The 24235-nt window shown below is 41.6% G+C and overlaps 1 protein-coding gene across 2 annotated transcripts in view; it reads left to right on the top strand.

Moving 5' to 3' along the window:
- Positions 1-16967, top strand: part of AFG2A (AAA ATPase AFG2A) — a 185513-nt gene extending 168546 nt beyond the window's left edge. For both annotated transcript variants that reach the window (XM_085222805.1, XM_085222804.1), the window contains one exon: positions 16625-16967. In XM_085222805.1, the coding sequence (XP_085078931.1) occupies positions 16625-16801 (177 nt within the window). In that variant the 3' untranslated portion in view covers positions 16802-16967. The remainder of the gene's footprint in view (positions 1-16624) is intronic.
- Positions 16968-24235: the final 7268 nt, after the last annotated feature.

Here is a 24235-nt window from a genome sequence, read left to right as displayed (position 1 = left end):
GGTTCCAGTTTGGCATCTCCATGTTCCTGTTGCCATTGACCTTGCCTGGCTGTATGCCAGGGTGTATACGCCTGCTGTGGTGTCCCTATCTGAGTTGTCCTTTTGTGTTGGGAAACCTGAGCCTCTTTGCTGGCTTGTGCAGGGAAGAGAGGAAGTGGGCAGATGATCTCTGAGGGATATGGTTAGCAGTCTGACCTGCCAGGACAGCAAAAATGTATTTCCTATGAGAGTTAAGGACCACACGAGAACTCCTGAGTTACAAATTTTGTACACTGGCTGTGTGAGTGGGAGGGTGGCAGTTGTATTTGCCACAAGAAACTGTAATTTGACATTGTCAATTCAATACACATGAAAAGCTTCAATCTCTACCCACGTACTTTGCTCCATTCTTATCTGTGTTATCTGGCTTACCTTTAATTCCATCTGGGGAGCCAGTCCCAAAGCTCTGCAGTATTGTTTCTCAGTACATGCAGCTTACACCGCTTTTCTCTTTGCCACCCTGGTAGTTTTTCAGTCAGTAGCAGAGACGATTTCATAGCTCCAGTGTCTTGGGCTGGGAAATCTGCTCTTGTATGCAGCTGACACGGGCTTTCTGTGCTCTGCAATCCCTCTGATTTTCCTAACGTCCTTGCCTTCTTTCATGGGCTGGAGAAAGTACGCGCTTTCTGTGGGAAACGGTTGGGAGATTAGAGAGAAAATGTTGGTTTCATTCCAAAGGGTGGTGATATATATTCACACCGTTTATAAGATAAAGCCAGATCTCTATTCTCTGTTACCTCATGAGACTTCAGCCTCGGGCTAAATGCAGCCACAGACGAATGCTCTTTCTTGTACTTCTGAGGGCACGTCAACGTGAGGAAGTTGTCCTGGAATGAGATAGGGAGTGAATTTAAATGCGGTTGCTGTTCCAGAATAACATCCTGTGTAGATGAGGCCTTGCTGAAGTGACTCAAGGCCATGGGATGGCTTTGGTGGGAGCTGCGGACACCGAGGTCCCAGCTGCCTTTGGTGGGGAGGCTAGGCTTGGCTGTCCTAGGGCTGGCTGCTCTTCCCACCCATGTCACCTGTGGAAAATGGGACTTCCTGCTTGTTTTATTGGTTGTTAGTAAAATGCAGAGGGTGACAACTGACAGTATTACTTTTAGATGCAAGCCATAGTTTGATGCCTAACACATGAATGGTGTGTACTATTTTAGCTCAGCCGTCACTTACTGTACTGTCTTAGAAATTATAACATAGGCTTTGATCATCTCTGCAGATATTGGAGTTCTGTTGCTCTTGAAGCGGAACAGAAGGAAAACTTCTGCAAGTACAAAACGCATACTTAGGCTTCTCTTTTAGTAATGAAGTACAAACATGAATGTACTGTTTGCAGTGTCAGAGGGGCACCTCTGTGCACACCCACTTAGAGTGGTATTGTGGGGATTAAAATCACCTTCTTTGGTGCTTGTAATAGTTTTCAGTCCTTACCTTATAAGGTTCCTTTGTTGCCTATTTTTTTACAGTCTGCTGAAAATTCTTGTTTATTTTCAAAATGCCCTTCTCCAAATTAAGTAGAGCTTTAATTAGCTTGAGGAACAGTGCGTTTTTCTACCTCAGCTTTGCGTTATGTCAAAAGCTCGTTACCAGATGAACTGATCATAAACAAACACACATGGCTGCTGCATGTAGGTCATCTGCAGGATAAATTACTGTGTATCTTTTAGCTCATTAATGCACTTTCAACCATGGAGAATATCTAGGTACTAATAACTCCCAAAGCAAAATACAGGAGAATGGTAACTTTCTCTATTTGTTAAGCATACTGCAATCTGCATTTCTTCTGTCCACCTTGGAGCTACTTGTTTGTCCTGAAGAAGTAGTTCTGTAGTCAGTATCTTGTTTCAGGACTCGTTTTTGCTTAGGCAAGGCTAGCCCTGGCCATACCAAGCACCGTAGAAGCCACCATCAGCCCACTGCCCATACAGGGACTGATATAGCTCATAGCAAAGCTTGTTCTCTATTTCCGGGAGATCTCTACCGTGGTGAGATTATTTTCAAATAAATGCACGTGCAACTGTGTTACAGGCTGCGTGCCTTCATGCTTGCACCAAACTGTATTTCTAGCGAGAGCTGTACTGCTTTGTACCTTTTTCAAGTGTGCATTAACACTCACTCAGCTTCAGGTCAGGTTGTCTTTGCTCTGTGTTACGAGACATGAGAGGCAATGTCCTGTGCTTAAATAATGAATGGCTGTACAGATAGTAACAACCTCAAAGTCACTGCAGGCCATGGTGAACCTTGTTATTGCCAGTAGACAGATGATAGGTTTTTAAAGAAGAGTAACTACCTGTATGAAGACGATTATAGCAGCACAGACGTTACCATATGGGATCTAATGAACTGGAGCAGATTATCCAGTTGGCATCACTGTGTATGGGTAGCCTTGTACCAGACCTTCATGTTTTTTCCTCTTTTCCCTTTACTGGAGACTTTACCGATTAAAGAAATAGGTCTAAACCCTTATTGGTTAACTTTGCATTAGTTTACAGAATAATGCATGGTGGGGTAGTATGTACCATTGCCTGTGCCCTGTGTGCTTTGCAGTTCTCAGCAAGCCCCAGGCTTCCTGTGTCAGGTATTTAGCATGTGTAGATGTGAAATGCAAATGGTTTTGCACCTTGTGAACAGAGAATTCAGTAAAATGAATTACAGTAGTTTGTAAAAGATCTTTATGTTAAATACATAATACATCAGAGATATGGAAAACCCAGGATGCAATTACTGCTGTTAGGTGCTTTGCATGCAGTAACCTATCTGTAACTATTTTAACTATTTAATGTTAATACAGGGGTTTAGTTACAAAGAACCAAAGAAATGTGACACATTGGTGCTAATTGTGATGTCTTTCTGTTACTAGTGCAAATGTTTTAGCATTTGTAAATTAATTGCTTGAATTCAGCGTTAGAAATTCTCTCATTTTAACAGTGGATTCTAATGAGTGCAAAATTTTGCAATGAGTACCATCACCTTAAAGACAAAAGATGTCTTGTTTGTTGATTGAATACATTCTGTCTCTGATTTATAGCTTCCATTTAGCTTTCAATTATACACAGCAGATGTGTTTTGGAATGTATGTAAGCATAAGCTTTACTTCAGTGGTGTTTACTGACATCAGTGGAGCCTGAAGCATATGCTTGTGTGCTTTCAGGGATGCTTTCTTGAAAGAAGGAGTGAGGAAAAAGAGAGAGAGAGAGAGAGAGAGAGAGAAAGAGAAAGAGAGAGAGAGAGAGAGAGAGAGAGAGAGAGAGAGATCTCCTTCCCGTGCTGGCTCTCCTCTTCTCATGTGTGAGTAACATATTGTGCATCTGGTTTTGTTTAAATTCAAGGACAGCAAACAACCACATTCTGTGAAAACTTCCTACTATTTTCCATCCTCCTTTAAGGTTTTATTTTTTGTTGTTTTCTTTTTCCTTCTCAAGATTTGGTAACCTGCCGAGACAAAGTGATGAGAAACTTGGAGGTCTTTACGAATTTATTCTAGCAGTGTTTGTGTAAAGCCTTGTGGTCCCACTAAAGCCCTACTTCCTTTGCTTGCTTTGCTTTTTTAAACACAGCCTTGGAACAGGCTGACACTTCATTAGCACAGGCTCTGTTGAGAGAGAGGTAGTGTGGAAGATGGATAGATGGATAGGTGAAGCTCTGTGCTCATAGCAGTTGATGGAATTGCCTCATTATGCTAAGAAAGTGTTCCTGAAGCCTGATCTAATCTTTTATAGGTATCTAAAGTGTATGGATAATTGTTGATAAATTACAAGTCTGCGGGCCCAGTAAACCTTTTAGTTCTTCTGAATCAGTTGTGCTAATGTTCAGATGAGTTTGCATCCCGAGATTTAAATGACAGTAACACTCATTATGCTTTTTAAATCTAAAATAATTCTACCCTGTAGGAGTATGTCTATGAACTCTACTTTTTAAAAGGGAAAACTAAAAGAAGGTATTCTGGGGAGGGGGATTTGTTTTTATTTTGTTTATTTTTTTAGCTGTGAAGCATTTCCTGACATGTTTGCAACAGCTAAGCAGGATGTTTGTTGATTTGCTGTGTGTACGTAGCTGTTATGTGGCTATCCGTGCTTTGCCAGCTGCTCAGTTAGTGTTTTGACAGACAAAACAACTAAGTGACAGTGCTGAAAATAATTTTGCTGCTTTCTGAAGGAAGCGAAGGGATTAGACTGTTTTTAAGGGCCATTTGCATGGCATCTAAAATATTCTATAGCCTTTAAAGTTGAGGAGAGGAAGATTTTCTAAATGGGCAGGAATGTACATAGCTGAAGTGCTAATAGCTGGACGTCACATCTTTGTCTCTCCATCAAAGTCTGGCTTATGTGGATAGGGTTATGTTGACCCTAATTATGAAGTCCAGCGCTGATCTTCTGTGTGCAAAAATGTCAGTGCAAAGTCTTCTTGAAACCATGTAAACTTGATCAGAATCTTCTTTTAATATGGAAATCATATTACAAATTACATATGTTCCCAATAGTTTTATGAAATGCCTTGTGGCAATTATAGCCATCTCTTGCTTAGCAGATTATACCAGGAAAATGTCTAGCACAATTTTAGTGTTTTTTCCCCTTACAGATATATAGATATATCCCCTTATAGGTACGTCTTATAGAGAAGGACCAGTAGAACATCAATAGTGCATAAATTAAGAAGTCTCTTGATAGCTGCCTCAACAGTCTGTGCACTACATATTAGCTAAAGAAGAACTGGAAAGCAATGTGAATGTTTCCTGCGTAGCTGCCTTGCTGTAAAGTTGTCAGGCAGAACTTATTTATGAATATAGCAAACCTGAGAAAAATGGTAAGATTACCATGACATGACAAGCACACGCTATAAATAGATTTCCCCTTCCTGCTCGTCTGCTCTTCCTCCTGCCCTTCACGCTCCACTCCAGCATAATGAGCTGTGAGGGCCACACAGTTCCCTCAGGTGAAGGTCAGTCCCTGATAGATTTTTGATCATCGTGTAACGTTCCGCTGTTACTATGTGGTCCCAGTTTTAACCTCTTTGCAGATTCCCTCGATTATCCCAAATCACTTTCACATGGAGCTGAGGTTAAACTTTATTTCTCTTGGCTTGTCCCTTCTCTAGCAGACACTTCCTCTTCACTTTGAAAGGACAAAGCGATGTTCAGCTGCCTGGGCTTGCGCCCAGCATTTGATTTATACATTATTTAATTTCCTTTAGAAAATTGGAAGCAGAACTTTAGGAGTGGAAGTCAGTCCTTTTCATTTGTTTAAGGATCTTTTAGGGCTAATATAATCATCGATAGTAGATGTCAGCATGATTAGGGTGACTTAAGGTGAAGCAAGGAACGCTGAATACCAGGAGAAATTCTTCCATAATGGAGAGGGTGCCAAGATTTATAGCCATGCACAACATCTGTGGGTTTGGAACTGCAGCATTAAAAAATGAAATGGAAAATCATCGGGTTTTTGAGTGATGTGTTTAGGACACCTGTGTCCCCTTACTGCATGGCAGACTGGGGCAAGGCTTGTAAGGTTTGTAAGGATTGTGCCCTTTACCTTACATCTGTGATCATTTCGTGGAATGCAGTGCTTTGTGGAACTTAATTTAGCAAACTAACTAATTCTGCAGAAATTACTCAGTCCGGAGGTTTGCATTTGGGCTGACACTGCATTCACTTCTGCAATTAGGTCTGCACATGCTGTCAAGTGACTGCCAAGACAATCTGAAAATTTCTCATGCAGTGAAGTCAGGAAATTAAAAATTAACTCTGGAAAGGACATCATATAATATTTGGCAGTATGCTTTGAATACGATGTCCACTGAGGTGTGGAAGGTCTTCCTCTTAAAAAAAAAAAAAAAAAGTCTGAATGTTGAAATATTTCTTCCAAGGGGTTTTGAATGACCCACAGCTGAGTGAAATATCAGAAGAGGTCTGAGGCCTGCGTTATGTGCATCAGACAGGTTGGGTGGCATCACACCTTGAAGAGGAAGCAATAAAATCCAGCTTCCCCATGACATCTCATGCATTTTGGGTGCTCTCATACCAGACAAAGCAGATCATTGACATGACAAAGTCCTCCAGATATCATGAAATATGTTGAATGTAATATCAAGTAGGAAATGCTAAGAATCTTGAGATTACAGAGAGTTAAAAAACAGAGAGAGTGTAGCATTTTGTGTTGTTCAGTATGCAAACCAGTGCTTCTGTGCTAGCACCCCATATGTGCTGTCCTCACTCTTTTGCTGTGTTTGTGCAGGCACTGAAACACTCACTGTTGAACCCTGATGTCTGTGCATTTAACATAAAACGAGTAGATGTAATTCACTGGAAAATTCCCCCTTTCTCCAGCATGTAGGCAATTCCTGGGTGAATCTTACAAACTCATCTCTTGACAAGAGACAGTGCTAGTTGTGCAGTGATGCTTGACTGTGGAATTGCATAGCTTGGCTGCCCAATTCAGTGAAGTACAATATGTATGGCTAGTCACGAGAAGGCCACATGTGTGCTGCAGGCTGTATGAGGATGATTGCATCCACAGCTCTGCAGGTAAGAGGAATAGGTGAGCTTTTCTCTGTGTATTTACCAGCTTCTCCCAAAGCAGACTGTTAGGTATTTTGACGACCTAAATTTGCATAGTTCTTGTACAGAAACGTGCCATATGGGGTAAGGCTGCTTTATGTTCTTATTCTTCAGGCTATGGATTTGAGGATTAGCTAGGATCTTCACAACCCACAGTATTGGGTTTTCTTCTCGTTTACTTCTGAGTTCCTTCTGCAAAAAATTTTCCCTGTCCAAGGGTCCTGCCTATCTCTTCCACTGCACTCCATGATAGCTGTTACCTTCATCTTTCTTTCCTCCCTTCTCTTTGTAGCAGTTAGCACAAACAGAGCTGGGATAATTCCTTTCTCCAATGATGGAAACTGGGGGGACCATTATGTTATGTCCGGCAGAGCTTACTCTTTGTAAGGTAAATCAGTGAAGGAGCAAGAGGCATACTCCTGCAGGAAAACTTTTGGTAGCTTCAGTTTGTCCCACAAACATGGCACCTGTCAGGTCAGGGCACCTCAGCAGTACAAAACAGACTGTTACTGATGTCACTGATGTTTCTTACTGGCTTTTGAGATTTTTTAGCTGTGGTCCTTAGTTCTGTGATAATGGATCTTTCTCATCTCGCTCTTGTGGCATTCTCTGCTGTACTACAGCCATATCAGTTCCTTTGGGCATGATTCCCTGCCCTGTTGGTCTCTGTCATACTGTAAGATGCTGTCCTGGAAAACCTTAAGACCTTTTTCTTACTGCCAAGAAAGCTGGGAGATGCCTGACATTATCTCAGTGAATGTGAAAAATGCTGAGGGTAAGTTTTGAACTTACAGAGAAATGCAGATCCATTTTCTGTGTCTTTGTCGCAGTAGAAATTTGCATTATGTTGTCTTGCCTAGACAAGAAAGGAGAGGGAGAAAACCTGAGAGACCGGGGAGGTTTTTTTAATATCATGGCACAAACTGAGGAGTTTCTGAATACGAAGGAGAGGAAACAGAAGAATTTTCTAAGTGAGATCTGTTATCATAGGAGTAACAAACAGATTCAGTTACCTAGAATTCTTAAGTGATTTTCAGACATAACATGGAGTCAATCTTTTCAGCTGCAAGAGGGCACTCAAACGATATCCTTTAATGTTAACATTGCAACAGCAGACGTTATGTTGATCCAGTCACTCACAACATTTCCCTGAAGGTAAGGGGCAGCTCCAGCTACAGGTTCTTGCCTCATGTGATCCCTTTGACTTGTTCCCAATGTGCTAGGTACGCCCACGCCAGTGACAATCTGTGCTACTTGGTGAGACACACTGCTCTGGGACCATGCTAAGAATCCCTCACTGTATGCACGCAGTGATTCAGCAGACACAACAGGGCTACACCTGAAATATATTGCAGGAAGCTTTTACTGAAACAGAAAGTGGTTAGCAGATATGCTGTTATCGACAGCAGAATTGTATTGAATGGTTTAGGACTGAGTAACTCAAAATATCCTTCCTCACTGCCCTGCAGCCTGAGTGAGCTGGTTCAGGGCACAAAATCAGCCCCACCTGCCTTCTTCGGTATAGCTGGGTTAAGCTTCTGCCCTTGCACTTGGACAGGCTCATCAAGGGAGCAGATCAAAGAGAGATGGTGGCCACTGTGTCACTTGTTTAGGTTCACCATCTGTCATGGCAGCACGGCTTTCACTGTCACGTCTCTTACTGCTATTTTCTTGATCTTCTGTTCTATTCTCTATTTCTACTAAAGTATGCCTCTTAAATAAATCCTTAACTAGAAGTAATTGTTGGCACGCCATTATTCTTGTATTTATGTCATTTCTTGTTTTTTCTTGCGGATTTCTTTTTGGCTTTTTTTGCACTAGCAAAACTTGCCTTACTTTAAGAACCTAAAGCTTAACTTTAAGTTCTTTACCAGCCTTTCTGCTTCTTCCTTAAAGAGTAATAACCATGCACTGAGGGATCTACCTTTGGCAACAGCATTGCTTCTTAGGTCTGACTGCACTCCCAGCTCTGCTCTGCCTCCCTAGAATGCAGGCATGCAATCTTCTGATTTTCTTGGGAAACATGAGCAGCTGGGTACCATGGGAAGCTCCAAGAGGTAAACTTAGAAACAGTCTGAAATTCCTCCAGCACTCTGCCAAGGAAATAGATACTCCACCGGAGACATCTCGCACCTTCCAGGAACTGAGATCCAATAAATGAAAAGCAAGAGAGCTCCCATTAAGAACATTATTCATCTTTCAGTCTAAAAGCCCTACACAACAAATGTATTTTCCCACTCCCTGCCTCAACTTGGGATATGTATGTGTGTGTAAATAGCCATACAGAAAAAAATCAGAAGGTATAACATCCCTTTTATTCTCATTATCCTATGATTTGTGTGCTTTCTATGCAAGAGATAGAAACAGAAGGACTACAGAAGATTTCCTAGACTTTCTGGCCATTATGTTTAGCTGAATTTGTTTGCATTTTACTGTACTGTATTGTGATATCTCACACATAGGTACTACAAATACATTTGCTGTTTACTTGGTATACTAGATGCAAATCAGAGATACTATTTGCCACAGTGGAAGGTCTAAAAACAGGATGAAAACAGGATTTCAAAAACCATGAAAAAGATATATATATATATATTTTTTTTTTGGCTTTTTGTTGAGTGGATTCAGCCATCTTTTACTGGTGACATAATGTAACAGAAATGCTACTGGAGCTGAAACGAGTTGAAAGACAGTTCTAGACTGGCTGAGTTCTACTGACAAAAGAATAAATATTTTTAGGGAAGGAAGGACATGTCTCCCAATTCCTTTTGCAGAATTGAATTCATTTGCTTTGTTTCGACAGGAGACTAAGACCTCTGCTGTTCTCCTAGGTTAAACTTAAGAAAGGAAACAGGCTTGAGAAGCAAAAGCATTATTTTTCAATGCAAGAAAGTTGGAATATGCTGAATGTGTTGCTCAGCCTCATCATCTGAAAGAAGCTGAGCAAACAAAAGAGCTAATTAATGCCCATACACTGATAGGTTTCCTCAGGTAGAAGCTGACAAATCCGTTTTGTTGTTTTTCTTTTGTTTTGCTTTTTTAGAGAGAAACTTATGATGGCTACAGCTAATGATCTTCTCCAAGTCTTTTAAATTTTTAGTTGCATAATCCAGTCCACCTTGCTAGCGGCATTCAGTAAAATAGCATTGGCTTAATGTGCAGGTCCTCTGTAGTAACAGCATACTCTGAGTGAGAACACAGTATTCTGTTAATTACTTTTAATTAAAATGAACACACACACACACACGTATGTGTACATACAGAAAGACTGTTTTTCTAGTGGCTTGGCTTCCTTTTTCTCACTGAAGGGAAGAAGTTAAACTTTCTCATTAAATGTTTATATAAAAATGAAATAATTCTGAGGTTAACCAGAAATGCAGCTTAATCTTGTATAGAAACATGTGTGTGATTCTTTTTTCAGTTGCACAAATATAGCTGAAACTTGAAGTTGGCAGAGAGCGCTGTTTAAAAATATTTAGTCCCAGCATGTAAAAACTCGTTTTGTTACGGAATTCCTTTGTGAAAGGTGTAGCTATGACATGTCTCTGCCAAAGTGATGGGATCCATATCGACACAGTACGTTTTGGAAACTAGCTGCATTTTGGGCTTGTAGTTACAGAAGTTAAATTGGAATTTACATGTTTTATATATTGCTTGGAAGGATACCACATCTAGTAACATTTTTAAGAGAGTGGAAAGAAGAATAAAGAAAGCTTACAGATGGGTTCAAAGTTTCACCCTGTTAGAACATGTTGGGATGAGTAGAGGTATGTATGATGACACTTACCGTGTACCACTGAAGGCTCTGGTTTATTCTCACTAGCTGTCATCATGTGTTATAGTTATGATACATATGCTTAATTTTGGCTACTTACCTTATCTCTTCCTTATTTTTCTCTGGGTGTGTTTGAACTTCATAGAATATTAAGAGCTACTGATACATGCGATAATATCTGCTGCCCAGGCACAGCCCTGCTCAGTTTTTGGTCCTGTAGGAGCAGTTACATGCAGCATTTTGTGGCCATTGGTTGCTGCCCCATGAGAGCGCAGGACCAGTGGCATGGCTCAGGTCCTCACTGGTGTGCCGGGTGTTATGACCATAGTAAGCAAAAAAGCATGGAGCCTAGCCCTCCTGGCTGAGACCAAGAGGAGGACATGGTCTCTACTGCAGCCCCAGAGTAGCTGTGGCCACCATGGAAAGATCCAAGGGAACTGCTGTCCTGCTCAGACTGGGTGTACTCAGGTAGAATGAAAACTTAATGTCCCTGGTGCAGATCATCAGGTAGGCTCTGTACACATGCACATGTAGTGACAAGTGCATCAATCTGTGAAGTTACGCAAATAAGCACACTATAGATTAAACACTAAGTGAAGACTTGAGCCTGTCTATTCTGAAGTTACCTATAGTGATCATTAAAGGAGCTGGTTTTGTTTGATTACATTTCCTTAACGACCTCTCATAAAAGAAATCAGGAATGGCAGAGATCGTTTGCTCGGTTTGTTGGATCAGAGACACAAGACACACATGACACCTATCCTTTTTATTTAAGAATTACGAAGGTGCTTGCTTCTTCCTCTGTTTTAAAGTAACTGTCCAACATCAACTCATATTGAATGTCTTTTTAATAAACAAGGAAGAAGGAAGTCTATCTTTTTGTAAAAAAATAATATTTGAATACAGTATTTCATTGCAGAGAATTGTTACAATACGAATAGGAGCAGCGTTCATGAATACAGAACCGGAATAGATGTATGCACTTCAGGAAAACATTTAATAATGTTTTAAAACATAGTTGCTTAGAGATCAGAGAAACTTCTGTCTCACTGGGGTGCTTACATGGCCGGTGAGTGCTTTGCACACTTGCTTTTTTCTAGCATTGCTGTAGCAGGTTATGAAAGCTGTGTAAAGTGACAACCAGTTATTAAGTCAGTTCCCTGCAAAGCTCCAGTGATGGGTGCAGCACGAATCTTCGGAGTGAATGGGTACTGTATGAAAAGTATTACACTAATCTACTTCATTGTCTTCCATTTAGAAGATATGATTTTCCATTTTCAGGATGACTGAACACAGAACCCATCTGATTTAAATCTACAGATCACAGATGTGAGTGGAAGGAAGAGGTGTCCATATAGGGGTAATTTTGTTCAAAGATGAGATGAAAATTTATCATGGGGCAATCAATTATTTCCTAGTGTTGGAAGCTTGTTCTCCTAAACAGAACAAGATTTGTAGTGGGCTGTAAGGATTCATCTTTTCAGAGAAGAAAGGCATGTTATCCTGTATTTCCTATTTTATGTATAAACAGGAAAGCTGAAACATGAGAGAAATACAAAATTGAAGACTTTTTGAAATGCAACAAAAGTCTGCCTCTCAACACTTAAAAATCTCTCAATTTAAGCTGTTGTCAAGGGGAATAAAATGGCAACTGTGGCATCTTAATACAACATTTTTATCTCCAAAGCAGCATCTTGTATGCAAATATTATCTAGGGCATGCCTCCCTGCCAGTGTCATGATACCCCAACTGCTCTGCCCGTAGAAGCAGCATGATGCTGCTAGAACAGTAACCCACTGGTCAGCTAGCATCTGGATTGCTTTCCCAGTGGTCTGGTGGTTTGTGCCTGGTATGAAAGGCCCAACCTTATGCCTGCACCTGTACTAGAGGCTGTGGCCAGCAGTGGGTTGTGTCTGCACAGAGGGTCACAGAGTGGGTTGTGGTGCCACTCCCCACCACGGAGGGACCCAATGGGGCTGGTGGTCCCCTCATGGGAGCACACTGGGGGTCAGCGCCCGCCCTGCGGCCTAGCAGCCTGCCCTGGTGCCGCGGAGGAGGTTGCAGGTAGCCTCCTGCCGGGCAGCACCCCACGTCGTGCTATTCACAAAACCCCCACCATTCTGCTTCCAGCCTCCTAATCCTTCTTACATACAATCCCTTACAACTTTAACTGGTGGGGTGGAGGAGTGAGTTAAAAAGGAAGGAAAAAGGAAAATGAAACACAATGTGCAGGCAGTGTCTGCCAGGGACTGTGTGCACAATTGACACCAGCTGCAGCCCAATTAAAGCCGACATTCACAGGTGTTCCCCGCAGACTCTACATGAACAAAACCACCTTCTTGAGACTACCTAAGGCTTTAACACAGAAGCTCGTTTCTTTCTTGCTTTTGCTTTTTTTAAGATTCTTTAAAGCTATTTAGAGCACTTTAAACACAAAGAAGCTGAAAAGGACTTTCATTCACCGGGAAAGGGCTGGTGCTCACTGCCAGGAGTGGGCAGAGCCAGCCCAGTGAAATAGCATGGAAGGATGGGTTGTGCTGAGCATTGTGGGCTGCAGCCAGCACCCAGCATTTTGTACATGCTGGAGGTGGAGCCAGTGTAAACCCATTGCTTTTTGGGACCCACCGTTACTTGGGCAGTGGTTGCAAGCTTGTGTGTGGCTCTGCTGGTTGCAGTTGAGCTGTGTGATTTGGATGGCTCGCTGGGGCTCTCTGTTCCTCCCAAGATAACTTAACACAGTCCCTTTTGGGCCTCAAGTGGGAGTAAATGAGCTGCTTATTTTCTGACCTTGGAAGCACTCACTCAGATGATAAATCACTCCTTATGTTCAACTCTGTTGTTAACCAGAAAAAAATGGTAATTTGTTCTTTAAAGGAGGCTTGAAAATTATTTCCGCTAAGATCAGATATCAGACTAATGTCAGTAAATAGATCAGTAATTTGCTCTCACTGCATTGAAAATGAGAAACATGTCTGTCAAATTTTCTGTTGTAATGATGCTAATAATCAATATAGGGTATATTCTAGCACTCATAGATTTAGTAATATTCAGCCCTATCTGGCTTGCTATTCATCCCTGCAATAACAACCTTCATCCCTTACTTATTGTTTAATTACCTGCTGCCTGGCCTGTTGCTTTTCAAACAGTGTTGTTTCTGACATTCACTTAATGTCTTCATCACCACTTTAATGGTCAGTGCTGAAAGCTGCTCTCAATTCAGATGAAGCTGAGAATACCTGTTTTGTCCTTCAGTATTCTTAGCTGCAATTTTGCCTCTGGGACAGCATTATTCCCATTCTTTACAGCATTCTGAGATCTGGAAGTCTTTTTTAACTGAAAAAAAACAGAAATTGTTATCCTTCGGATTTGTATTTGAAAATAGGTAAGAATTGCCTTAAAATTGATAAGTAATGGTGCTTAACAGCATTCATCTACTGGGGCAGGCAGATGCTGTTCAAGCTGATAAGTGCAGTGGAAAGAAAAGAAAGTCAGCCAGGATTCAAACTCACAAGTATGAGGTCTAAATTAGATGTTTTTGCACAGAAAAAGCTGCTGAAGGTGTTATGGGTTGTTTTCTGAAAAAAATCACCTCAGAAGCATTTCAGTGCCATGGTGCAGCTCCAGGCACAGGGCAGAACAGAACCTGAGGGCTCAGCAGGGACTGTCACTGGGGGTTTGTGGAGACCTGGCTGAGGGGGGTATAGTGAAAGTCCATGCAATCACTGATGATGTGGGGAAGGTGAATAGGGAGCAGATGAATCACTGCTCTAGTAACACAGGAACTAGGAGGCACTTCTTGAAATTACCCACTTGAAGACAAACAAAAGTGCTTTTTCATACAGTGCATGATTAGATTGTGGCGCTTGTCACAGGATGTCATGGAGGCCAAAAGAAGTGATTTAGGAAAGTAATTGGACAGACTGAGGAAAAGTCTACTGCAAGGTTTTAAAACTCATGATCTAGATACAGGGCCTGGTGTGGGAGTGACCCTGAGCCTTGCGGGGAAGGACCTTGCACACTGTGTTGAAAAGCTACTGATTTTCTCCTGTGTGTCTGTAAGCCCCTTCTGCTCCCTTTCCTCTTTGTCTCACTCAACCTGTCATATACTGTGCTTTAATCCAGGCAGAAATGAAGTTTTAAATCCCTTCCGTTTCTTGGTCTGGTATGAGATGTCGCAGTATGATTACGACACGGAATATCTATTAGAGACCTGATATCCTCAGTTAGTAAAGGAACGGAAACAATGCCCTGGGTCTTCTTGGACCATGTGTAAGGGCCCAAATTTTAAACACTGTGCCATATTGCCTACTCGTTATTACTCAATATTATATGGAAGATTTAGTCCACAAATATTCTGAGTGCAGCCAGGAAAAGAGAAGACTATAATTTATGCCTTAAAATCTTTTCCTCTTCCCTTAAAAGCAGTTCAGATATTCCTGAATACCAAATAACAGAATACCTTTTTCTGGTTTTTCCTCATGTCAAGTAATTTTTGGTTATCACAGAACTTATGTTTCAGTCTTTCAGAATGCAATTAAAAGAAAAAAGTCCTTAATTATGTTTGCTGTTACTGCTACTCTTTGTACAGCTCAAAAAAAGCATCTAAGCATCATCAGAAGTACTGGCTTATGGGCAAATTCCTCCCAAATGTCTCCCTGTGCAAATGAAACAGAAAGAGATAGGACTGGCAGTAGAGTGCCTTCTTTTTTGGATCTGCCAGTGTGACAGCCTTTATTTAGCTTCTCCTTCAGTGCAATATATCACCAACTGAACAACTGAACTTCAGTGGTACCCTTCTTCATCATTTTGGTGCTGTAGATAGTCGGTCTCTGTGAGCAGAACTGAAAGGACAAAACCCAGAAGTCTCTTCCTCTTTGTGTTGTGCAAAACTTGCCCTTAGTGCTGCATTTGGTAAGGGAAAACACGCCCTTCCTTAAGGACAAGCACAGCTTTGGAGTCCAGGATGTTTGGGATCTGTTTCTCTATCCAGAGTCTTCTCTCTTCTGAAAGACTGCTGTGTTTAATTTCAAGCAGAGGTGGGGATGTGTGGGGCGTTGATCTCAGTTTTGTGTATTCTGGGTTTTTTGTTTTTTTGTTTGTTTTTGTTTTGTTTTTTGTTTTTATCTTCAAATAGCTTTGTGTTTGTGCTGGAAAGTAGGAAATAGTCACACCACCTACTTAGTGAAAAACCTGAATGGAAGGACTGAAGTACCTGCATTACTTTCCGGAAGGATACATTGCTTATCTCCCTAAGAAGCCAGAGCACTAAAGCTCAGCTCTACTTCCACCTTTAACTGTCTCTGAAGTCCTGAAGTGCATTAAAATGCATAACAGCAGTGTTTAGCTTCACTGTTCATTAGAGCAGCAAGGAACTAAAAGTAATATTGTTGAAACTTGACAAAGCCATCTAAATCCATGCATGTTTTCTTGTGAAAGCTTCCTAAACATGCTGCTAAATCCTCTAAAAAGCTACTAAACGGCTTTGGCAACCATTAGCACAGCATAAGCAGGGGAACTCTTTTCAGTAAGTGAACAAACAGAGAAAATATGCTGAATAGCTGGACAAATGTGTTTCAGCTGGCTCTTTCATTTACAGATATAAGGGAGCAGTCATTATCAATCACTGTTTTCCCTGTTGCACTGGAAATCACAATATCTCTTTTCATTCCACAAGCTCTTTTCACCACAGCAATGTGTCTTTAGAATGACACTGGCATCAGTCTGTTTCCGCTGTCTGAAGTCCAGAGAGCTTAAAAACACATTTCAGGGTACGAGACCTTCACCCCCCTCCCCTTCCACATACCCCTCTCCTTCGAGCTTTCCTTGCTGAATTAATTGGTTTTACTTCTTTCCCAGCTTAAAGTTTAAAAGGAAAAGTGCCTGCAGAGCCTGGGAATATCTGCTCTTGTGCTTTGGGGACAGAAAAATGTATTGCTGCTTTCTGGAGTTTTAATTTATCAGGTGTTGCAGAGGGGTTAAGGCAAGGTAATATGATTATCAAGTTAAAGTAATTTGCAGCGTACTCGTGCATGAAACATAATGTTACTGTGGTTTGAATTTGGAGCTCTATCCTGTTGCTGGGAAGTGCTAATCACCCACAACCTCATTTATTTAAATTAAAAAAAAAGTGTCAGAGAAACTCTGTCCTAGTGAGTATCTGGTGTTTGGAATGTGCTGATAACCTCGTGCTTGCTTCCTTCATTTCAAGCAATACATTTTAAAATAATAACATGGTGGGATGCTTTGTGTCGTTGCAGATAACAGCAGTCTGTAGAGAAGCTGCCCTGCTAGCACTTCAAGAGGACATCAATGCCAAATGTATCTTGGGAAGGCACTTTCGGGATGCATTGATGGTTGTGACACCAAGAATTCCCGATTCCTTAATCCAGTTTTATGCAGATTATCAGCAGCAAAGTGGACTGCATGCGCTTTGAAAGGCAAACCAATACATATGCCTGTTCATGGTGTGAATAGCAAATTTCCTTTGTAAAGCTGACAAAAGCCAAAGAATTTTGCATTGTACATGGAATGTCCAACATTAACTCAAATGTGAAATCATCATAATAAATGCCCATGTGGATTTTTTAAGTGTAACAGAAATCATCTCAACTTTGTATTTTATATTTCCAATGGCATAATCTGCATTTCAGAGGCCGTAAGAGTGCTGGTTTAAATCAGCATTTCTGAGTCTACACCCACCTGTCAAAAAGTAACCCCCAAAATCTAAAGTTTTAGAGGATTCTTGGCCTTTAAAAGAACTGCAGTGAGTGTCACTGCTGCCTTCGTTTGTTCGTGCCTCAAACCCAGTTTAATCCCAGGGACCCTCCCAGCACGGCACAGACCTGGGGAGTGGCCTCACTACAAAAATGCTGGAAATTATTCTGAATCTTTTGATTTACGATCTCCAGAGAAGCTGCCAAACAGGCTTGCCGACCATAGCGCTTCCCTGATTGATTACAGCAAAGCATTTATCTTCAATCTTCAGCAGCAGTGTTTCACGCATGCTTTAAAGCGGGCACGTTACAAATTGTACATCACCAGACTTCCAACGCATTTCAGAAAGCAACCTGCATCTGATTCTTGCCTCACCTGAAACCACTTCCAGGCATCACTGAAAGATGATGTTGTTTGCTTCCATCAACATATGTAAATATGAGCGTTGATTGGTAATTTCCAGTCAGTTAGAGGAAAACACAGCTCCAAATGAATAAGAAAACCTTACAAAATGTGCTATAAGTGACCACAAAATGATTTAGGGACAGATAAGATCTTTTCAAATTACTTCTTTGTTATATCTCCTGTTGAAACAGCAGCAGATATTTCTGGGCTCCCTGCTCTTGCACTTGATGTAAGAATTAATTAAGCAAATTGATCTTCAGCATTCTTCCCCACGGTGGAAAGGCAGCTTATCTATTCTGGGATTGAAAAATAAAGGGAATAATGCAACAAAACCAATCTGAACTTTAACAAAACAATTTAAGAAGGTGACAAAAACCAGAATTTCATTGCTTAATTCTGTGCTTCCTTTGTGCTTTGCAGGTAAGTAGAAGAATTTACAAGTCAAAATTTTAGGCAAGTCCTGCTTTTACTTGTTGGAGTAAGCAGGAAAGATCTTTTTCAGGCTTTAGCAAGTGTAAGATTGTCTTTGGCATCTATTTATTGATGGTTTTGAAGACTTTTATTTCCTGCAGCCATTCTAATTCTATTCATGAGAGTGCTATTTATTTAGAAATGTCTGTTTTTTAGTAAGAAATTTGAATACACTTAAGAGAGATTTCTACGTGTAATGATATTATCAGTATGAAAGGTAAGAAGTAATCTCTTGGCCTTATGTTTTTTCTCTATGCAGTTCCACTGTGCCTGCAATTTGTAGCCTTTGAAAAAGAAATCTCATTATGTATTATGATAACAACTTTTTATTAGTTTTAGCTTAACTTCTTGTTGTTATAATTAGCATTTAATTTTACTGTCATTGACAAGGATTAGAGGATTCAGAAAAGCAGATAGTTTACTTAGTTCTGATATGTGTGCAGGGAATTCTTTTTCTTTCCCATACCCACTCTTTGATAGTACAGCAGGCAGAGGGAATGAAAACAAAAAACAAAAAAAAACAGGAAAAATTGCCTTGGGGATCCAGGCCACATTTGAAACTCCTTTATCCTTTTCTAAATTGGGATTCTCAACATGGAGCTCAGGATGTGAGAGCCATTTATAGTAACAGTTACATTTAAATGTTTCTTGTCAGAATTCTGGAAAATAACCCCAAATTCCTGCTGGAATACAATTTTGGTCAATGCTTATCAGCATGAGAGTCCTTTTCGTGATCATTTTGAAACCTCCTTGGAAAATCCTTCTGTCCCTGGAGACACTCAGGATCAGGCTGGATAGAGTTCTGAGCACCTGATGTAGCTATAGGTGTCCCTGTTCCTTGCAGGGGCTTTTAAGGGTCCCTTCCAGCTCAAACGATTCTATGGTTCTATGAAATGGGCTACTGCACTGGCTGGGATTGAGGGGATGGGCATCCAGCGAGCACCTCTGCACCCTCAGGCTCCCGTTGGAAGATGCAGACAAGGGCACTACTGGACAGGGCGCTTCAGAAATGCTTCTTTTCCTCTAGCATTGACACGAGCCATTTTCACTTCAGAGCTGAACTTTTCACAGCCTGCTTTCATGCACACATTGTGCCTTGGCACCGAATCAAGCTGCTTGCAGTGTGGGACCATATAAGCCCGAATTCCTCGATGCTTCAGAATAAATCAGAGATAGAGGAGTGCTTTCAACTACTGGGTTAATCACCTTTACTGTTGTTTGGGTGTGTGCGTGAGATATTATTTTAATAAAATGATAGAAGCTTGGCAAACAGAAAAGAATACATTTGAGAGGAACATCTCTCTCCCATTCCCTCTTTACTTCCTGAAGTGGTTTCCATACTTATTTCTTTACATTCTTTAGGAATGCAGTCCTTTTCCTGCCGGCCATTATCTTTTGGAGCTGGTTTTTGGCCCAAGTACTGCTTGAATTGCAGAATTGTTAATGTTAAATCAGCTTTTCAATGTTTCAGGCACATTTTGTTTAAATACAGAGTTTAACTACTTCTTCCAATAACAACGTCTTGAAAAATGGCATAAAATGTCTTTTGACAGTTTTGCCAAAAAATGACCGGGAGAATATTTATGATCAAAACGCAAAAATGCCTTCACTTAACCTGAAAAACATCCAGTTCTGTATTTTCCCTAATGCGTAAAACAGATTCTCACTGCAAGCACAATACACAATTCTTAATCCTGGAAAAGGAATGAAGTTTACTGTGGATAATTTTCTGCAGTGTGAGCGCGAATGGAACGTGAGGCTTGCTGAGTTCATTTTCAAGGATGACTATTTAAAATCAGCAAATTTGTCAGCCCTTACAAATTTTGTGTCTGTAGTGCTAATTTTTCGGGTTTGTGTATTCTGGCTCTGTCCTTTTAGTTGCTTTACTTATTTTCAATGTCAAAGTGTGGTTCTTCTCCTCTAGAAACTGGGCATGTGCCAAACACAACGCTCCTGTTAGATCAGCATCGGTGATCAGTGCTGTGAGTGAGGCTGCACTGGGGATGATGCTCTGTGCAAACCCTGTGCTGATGGGGCATCACAAGGGTAGAGGAAGCTGAAAGGTAGAGCACGGTGCTTTCCTGTGTGCTGTCTGGTTGAACTGGACTTAGATGGGGATACTTGTAAGTTCATTAATAGGAAAATAACTCCTCCTTACTGCAACAGGCAAGGGTGAAGGAGACTGGCTGTAAGGCTTTTGGTTGGCTCTTCTATTTGTGCTTATAGTTGTTGGTTGGTTGAAGTGAATTATAATTATTTTTATCTGTGTGGAACCACAAAATCTTTTGCTTTTGCTGATGCCTTTTTTCCCCTTGACATGAATGCAATGAAAGAAAGGGTAATCTCATGAATGCAGCTCAATAAAGATCTGTTCTTAAGTAGTGGGTTCAAAATGTATGCAGGATTGTAATTGAATTTGGGCATACTTTTGAATGGCAAGTTGACATGTGGAAGAAAAATATTTCAGCTGAAACCTACCCCTAATCTTGGGTTTTGTCTGCTCCTTGTGCAACTTCTGGCTGTTCATTTATTACATTCTTCTGTAGGAAACCAGGCCATGCATTTTCTCCAGTGCTTCGTGTGTTCTGTGTTGAGTATTCTAAATTGTGTCATTCTTGCCTGCAGACTTAAACCCAGCACCTGCAGTGTTCTGACAGCAGAAGGAGATGTGTTTTCCCTGTTAACCCATCCGCCAAAGAGTGCAGTGATGCGGGAAGAGTCCTACTCTGTGCTCACATGGCAGGCCTCCAGCAGGAGCGCAGGTGCTGCAAGGGAAGGCAATGGCAAACAGATGACATTCCTTCCCCTTGAACCAAGGCTCAAACAGTTTTGGGGTCTTTTCAGCAAAATTTGAGGTTAGTGCATTGCATCAAAACCCATAGCATAAAGGCTTGAATTCCTCTCACCATAAGGCTGGAGGAGTGAGGTTGTTCTTGCTTCCCTTTGCAATCATTGGAGAGGGATGAGAGGGCCCAGGTAGTGATTTGGCAGAGCACGCAGGTTCTTGTTCCTCACTGGCAAAAATGCATAGCTGATGGTGATGACTATATTGAAAAAGAGTAGCTGAGAATTTGCCCTATCATCAGTGTTACTGTGCTCTTTGTAGCTGTTGTTTCCGTGGAAATAAATAGGAAGCATTACTTTCGGAGCAACGTATCTCCATCCTGTGTGCATGAATAGGCCTGGAAACGCTGTTATTCTCAGTGCCTGTGCCTGTGTGGCATGGCTGTGTGGTCTCAGCCACAACCCTATGACCTATGATGGCTTTATCTCCTTCACTAACGCAGAAGAGTTCTCACATCCCTGCCTGGGGAAGCAAACTCCTCCACAGAGTGTGGAAAACTCTGATAAACTTCAAGGTGAAGCACTCATCAAGTCTCGCTTTATCCAGGAATGGATTATCTGGGTTGTGGAACAATGAGGTCATGTCTTTTCTCTGCACTGCTGGAGAGAGCCTCAAGTTTCACACAGGGTAGCTGCTCCCGTCCAGCCTTCTCTGCTTAATGCCGTGGAAAGCAACTTCCCTGTCAGCAAGCTTTCCCAATCCTGAGGATGTGAAATGTGTTCATTTGGCCACATGGCGTTATGTGTGAGGCATTTCTGTGACGTTTGGATTGCTGTGTTAGCTGGGAGCTGGCTGTGTTGGGTGCAGAATGGTGAGGCGACCAAAGCATCAGGCTCCTTTCGGGTGAATGTCCCCTTGGCTGCACTACCACAACCCAAACTGGGCACTGCAGCTTTAATGGAAAGCTATTGCCTTGAGAGTGAGGGATCCCTAAAACAGGGCTGCGGGTGTGAAGGCCAAGGAGTGCTTAAGTAGATTAGGACACAAAGATAACTTTTAATGTGCCGAAATGCTTACTCACCACCTAAATGGCGATTATTCCACCAAATCAGCAAGCCCTTCTACCCAACAGATTCTATCTTTCAGATAGTTATGCTCTTTAATAAGCAGTACCATTAAAGAAAAAAAAAGAAAAAAAAAGAAATATAAAAGCATATTAAAAAATTCTACGTAAGCTTCAAGCAAAGCACAAAAATACCAGAGACACCATGAATATTGAGGTTACTGCAGTGCTGGTGGTGGTGTATGCAGGGTGCTGCCACACAAAAATTTCTGCAACAGAAAATCCTCAAAATTTGGTTTACAGAACTCACTGACGTTTTTTGTACAAACATGTAACATAACTCATCCACCTCTTTCTTAGCGCTGTGAAAATCTTAGTTAAGCTGTCTGAAATGTGTAGAAACAACTGGTTACCTTGGTCTGAGCCCACATCCAGGCTTTCATCATCCGTAATTTTGGTAAAAAGCTGCTTTTGTTAATGTAATGCATCATAGTAACCGGTTACACTTTCACTACAAAAGGGTATTTTATTTTCCCGAGGCATGAATAGCAATCGAGGATCAGCTGGTAGTGCCAAGTGCCTTGATAACACAATTGGCTGCATAGAGCTTTGTTAGGCCCCTCCATGCTTGCCGGGGAGACTTAAAAGAAGATGGTGAGAGAGCTGCTCCCCACGTACTTGACTGCTGTGGGTCTGAGCTTTTTGCAGAATCACAGAATTGAACGGATTGGACTTTTGGGTCATTCTGCCTGCTGGGTAAGAAGGTAAGTGCCTGAAGCAGAGCCCAAGAAGCCCTTACTGCCTAGCAGTGGGGGCTAGGGAGGAGAGGAGATGGAGAAAATGTTTGAAGATGACCATGTGAATGACTGCCCTGAAATCATAAACTGACTGATTTTAGTTCGGAGAGAGAGGGGCTGAGGGAGTTGGTGGGAGGCAGAAAGGGGGAATAGCAAGCATAATCAGAGCAAGGGCTGATCTATGTCATCTTGGTGCTGATTTTGGTGTGTTTGTGACCTGAAACGGAGCTGTAGTCACTCTGCCCTGTGTTAGGAAGCATCTCTGTTAAATGCTCAATGGGATCTGGCTTTGATCTCAGTAACCTCATCACTGCTGGATTAGCAGATGTGCTTCTGGAACCCGATTCTTTCAAATACTTAAGTTGAGATTATGATTCATGTTTTCTTTCTTTCAAAGTAAAATCAAATTCAAGATTAAGCTGGACATGAGCCAGCAGTGTGCGCTTGCAGCCTGGAAGGTCAACTGTGTTCTGGGCTGCATTAAAGAAGAGGTGGCCAGCAGAGAGAGGGAGGTGATTGTCCTTCTCTACTCGGCTCTTGTGAGGTCCCATCTGCAGTACTGCATCCAGGCTGGGGCCCTCAGTACAGGAAGGATGTGGAGCTCTTGGATTGGGTCCAGAGGAGGGCCACTAAGATGATTAGAGGGCTGGAGCACCTCTCCTATGAGGAAAAGTTGAGGGAACTGGGATTGTTTAGCTTGGAAAAGGGAAAGCTCCAGGGAGACTTCATTGTGGCCTTCCAATACTTGAAGGGAGCACATAAACATGAGGGGGAACGGCTGTTTATGAGGGTGGAGAGTGATAGGACAAAGGGGAATGGTTTTAAACTGGGACAGGGGAGGTTTAGGTTAGATATTAGGAGGAGGAAGTTTTTCACACAGAGGGTGCTGACACACTGGAACAGGTTGCCCAAGGAGGTTGTGGATGCCCCATCCCTGGGGGCATTTAAGGCCAGGCTGGATGTGGCTCTGGGCAGCCTGGTCTGGTGGTGGCAGCCCTGCACATAGCAGGGGGGTTGAAACCAGATGATTATTGTGGTCCTTTTCAACCCAGACCATTCTATGATTCTACAATTAAGCTCTCCTAGGCCAAACCCACTGGCTTCTGCATTGGTCTCAAAGCCTCTGGATAGCGCAGAGAGGTGGCCTTCATGGAATTCTGTCCCAGAGGTGAGAGCCAGACCCCCTATGTCATCTTCCGATGTTATCTTTTTATTGGAGTAAATAAAGCATATAATAAAACCCCTTCTCAGCCAACCTGTACAGTGCTATTGTTTACTTCTATGCATTGCTTGTACCTGTTATGGCTAGAATGGAATGAAATCATAGTATTTTTACAGATTTCTTATCCTCTTGGAAATATTTCATTATAATAACATTGGCAGCAGCCAGCACTGCTGCAAAAAAACTTTTTTTTTCTTCTATATAAATGAATAATTGAAATGTCTTCTGGATCTTTCAGAAATTTAGTAGCAAGTAGGGGAGAAAGGAGGGAAATTCTGCCTGTTTTCCTCAATGAGAACAGAAGGAAAATGTTGGTGAGTAAAAATATAAGAAAATCTGGGGAGGAAATAAAATTAATAGAAAGCATGTGTGGAAAACTTCCTCCTACTAAGTCTGCTCATTGTTTATTTC

Source organism: Meleagris gallopavo, chromosome 4 (assembly GCF_905368555.1).
Source record: "Meleagris gallopavo chromosome 4, MGAL_WU_HG_1.1, whole genome shotgun sequence".
In the NCBI taxonomy this organism is placed as follows: domain Eukaryota; kingdom Metazoa; phylum Chordata; class Aves; order Galliformes; family Phasianidae; genus Meleagris; species Meleagris gallopavo.
This window is presented reverse-complemented; position numbering and strand designations above follow the sequence as displayed.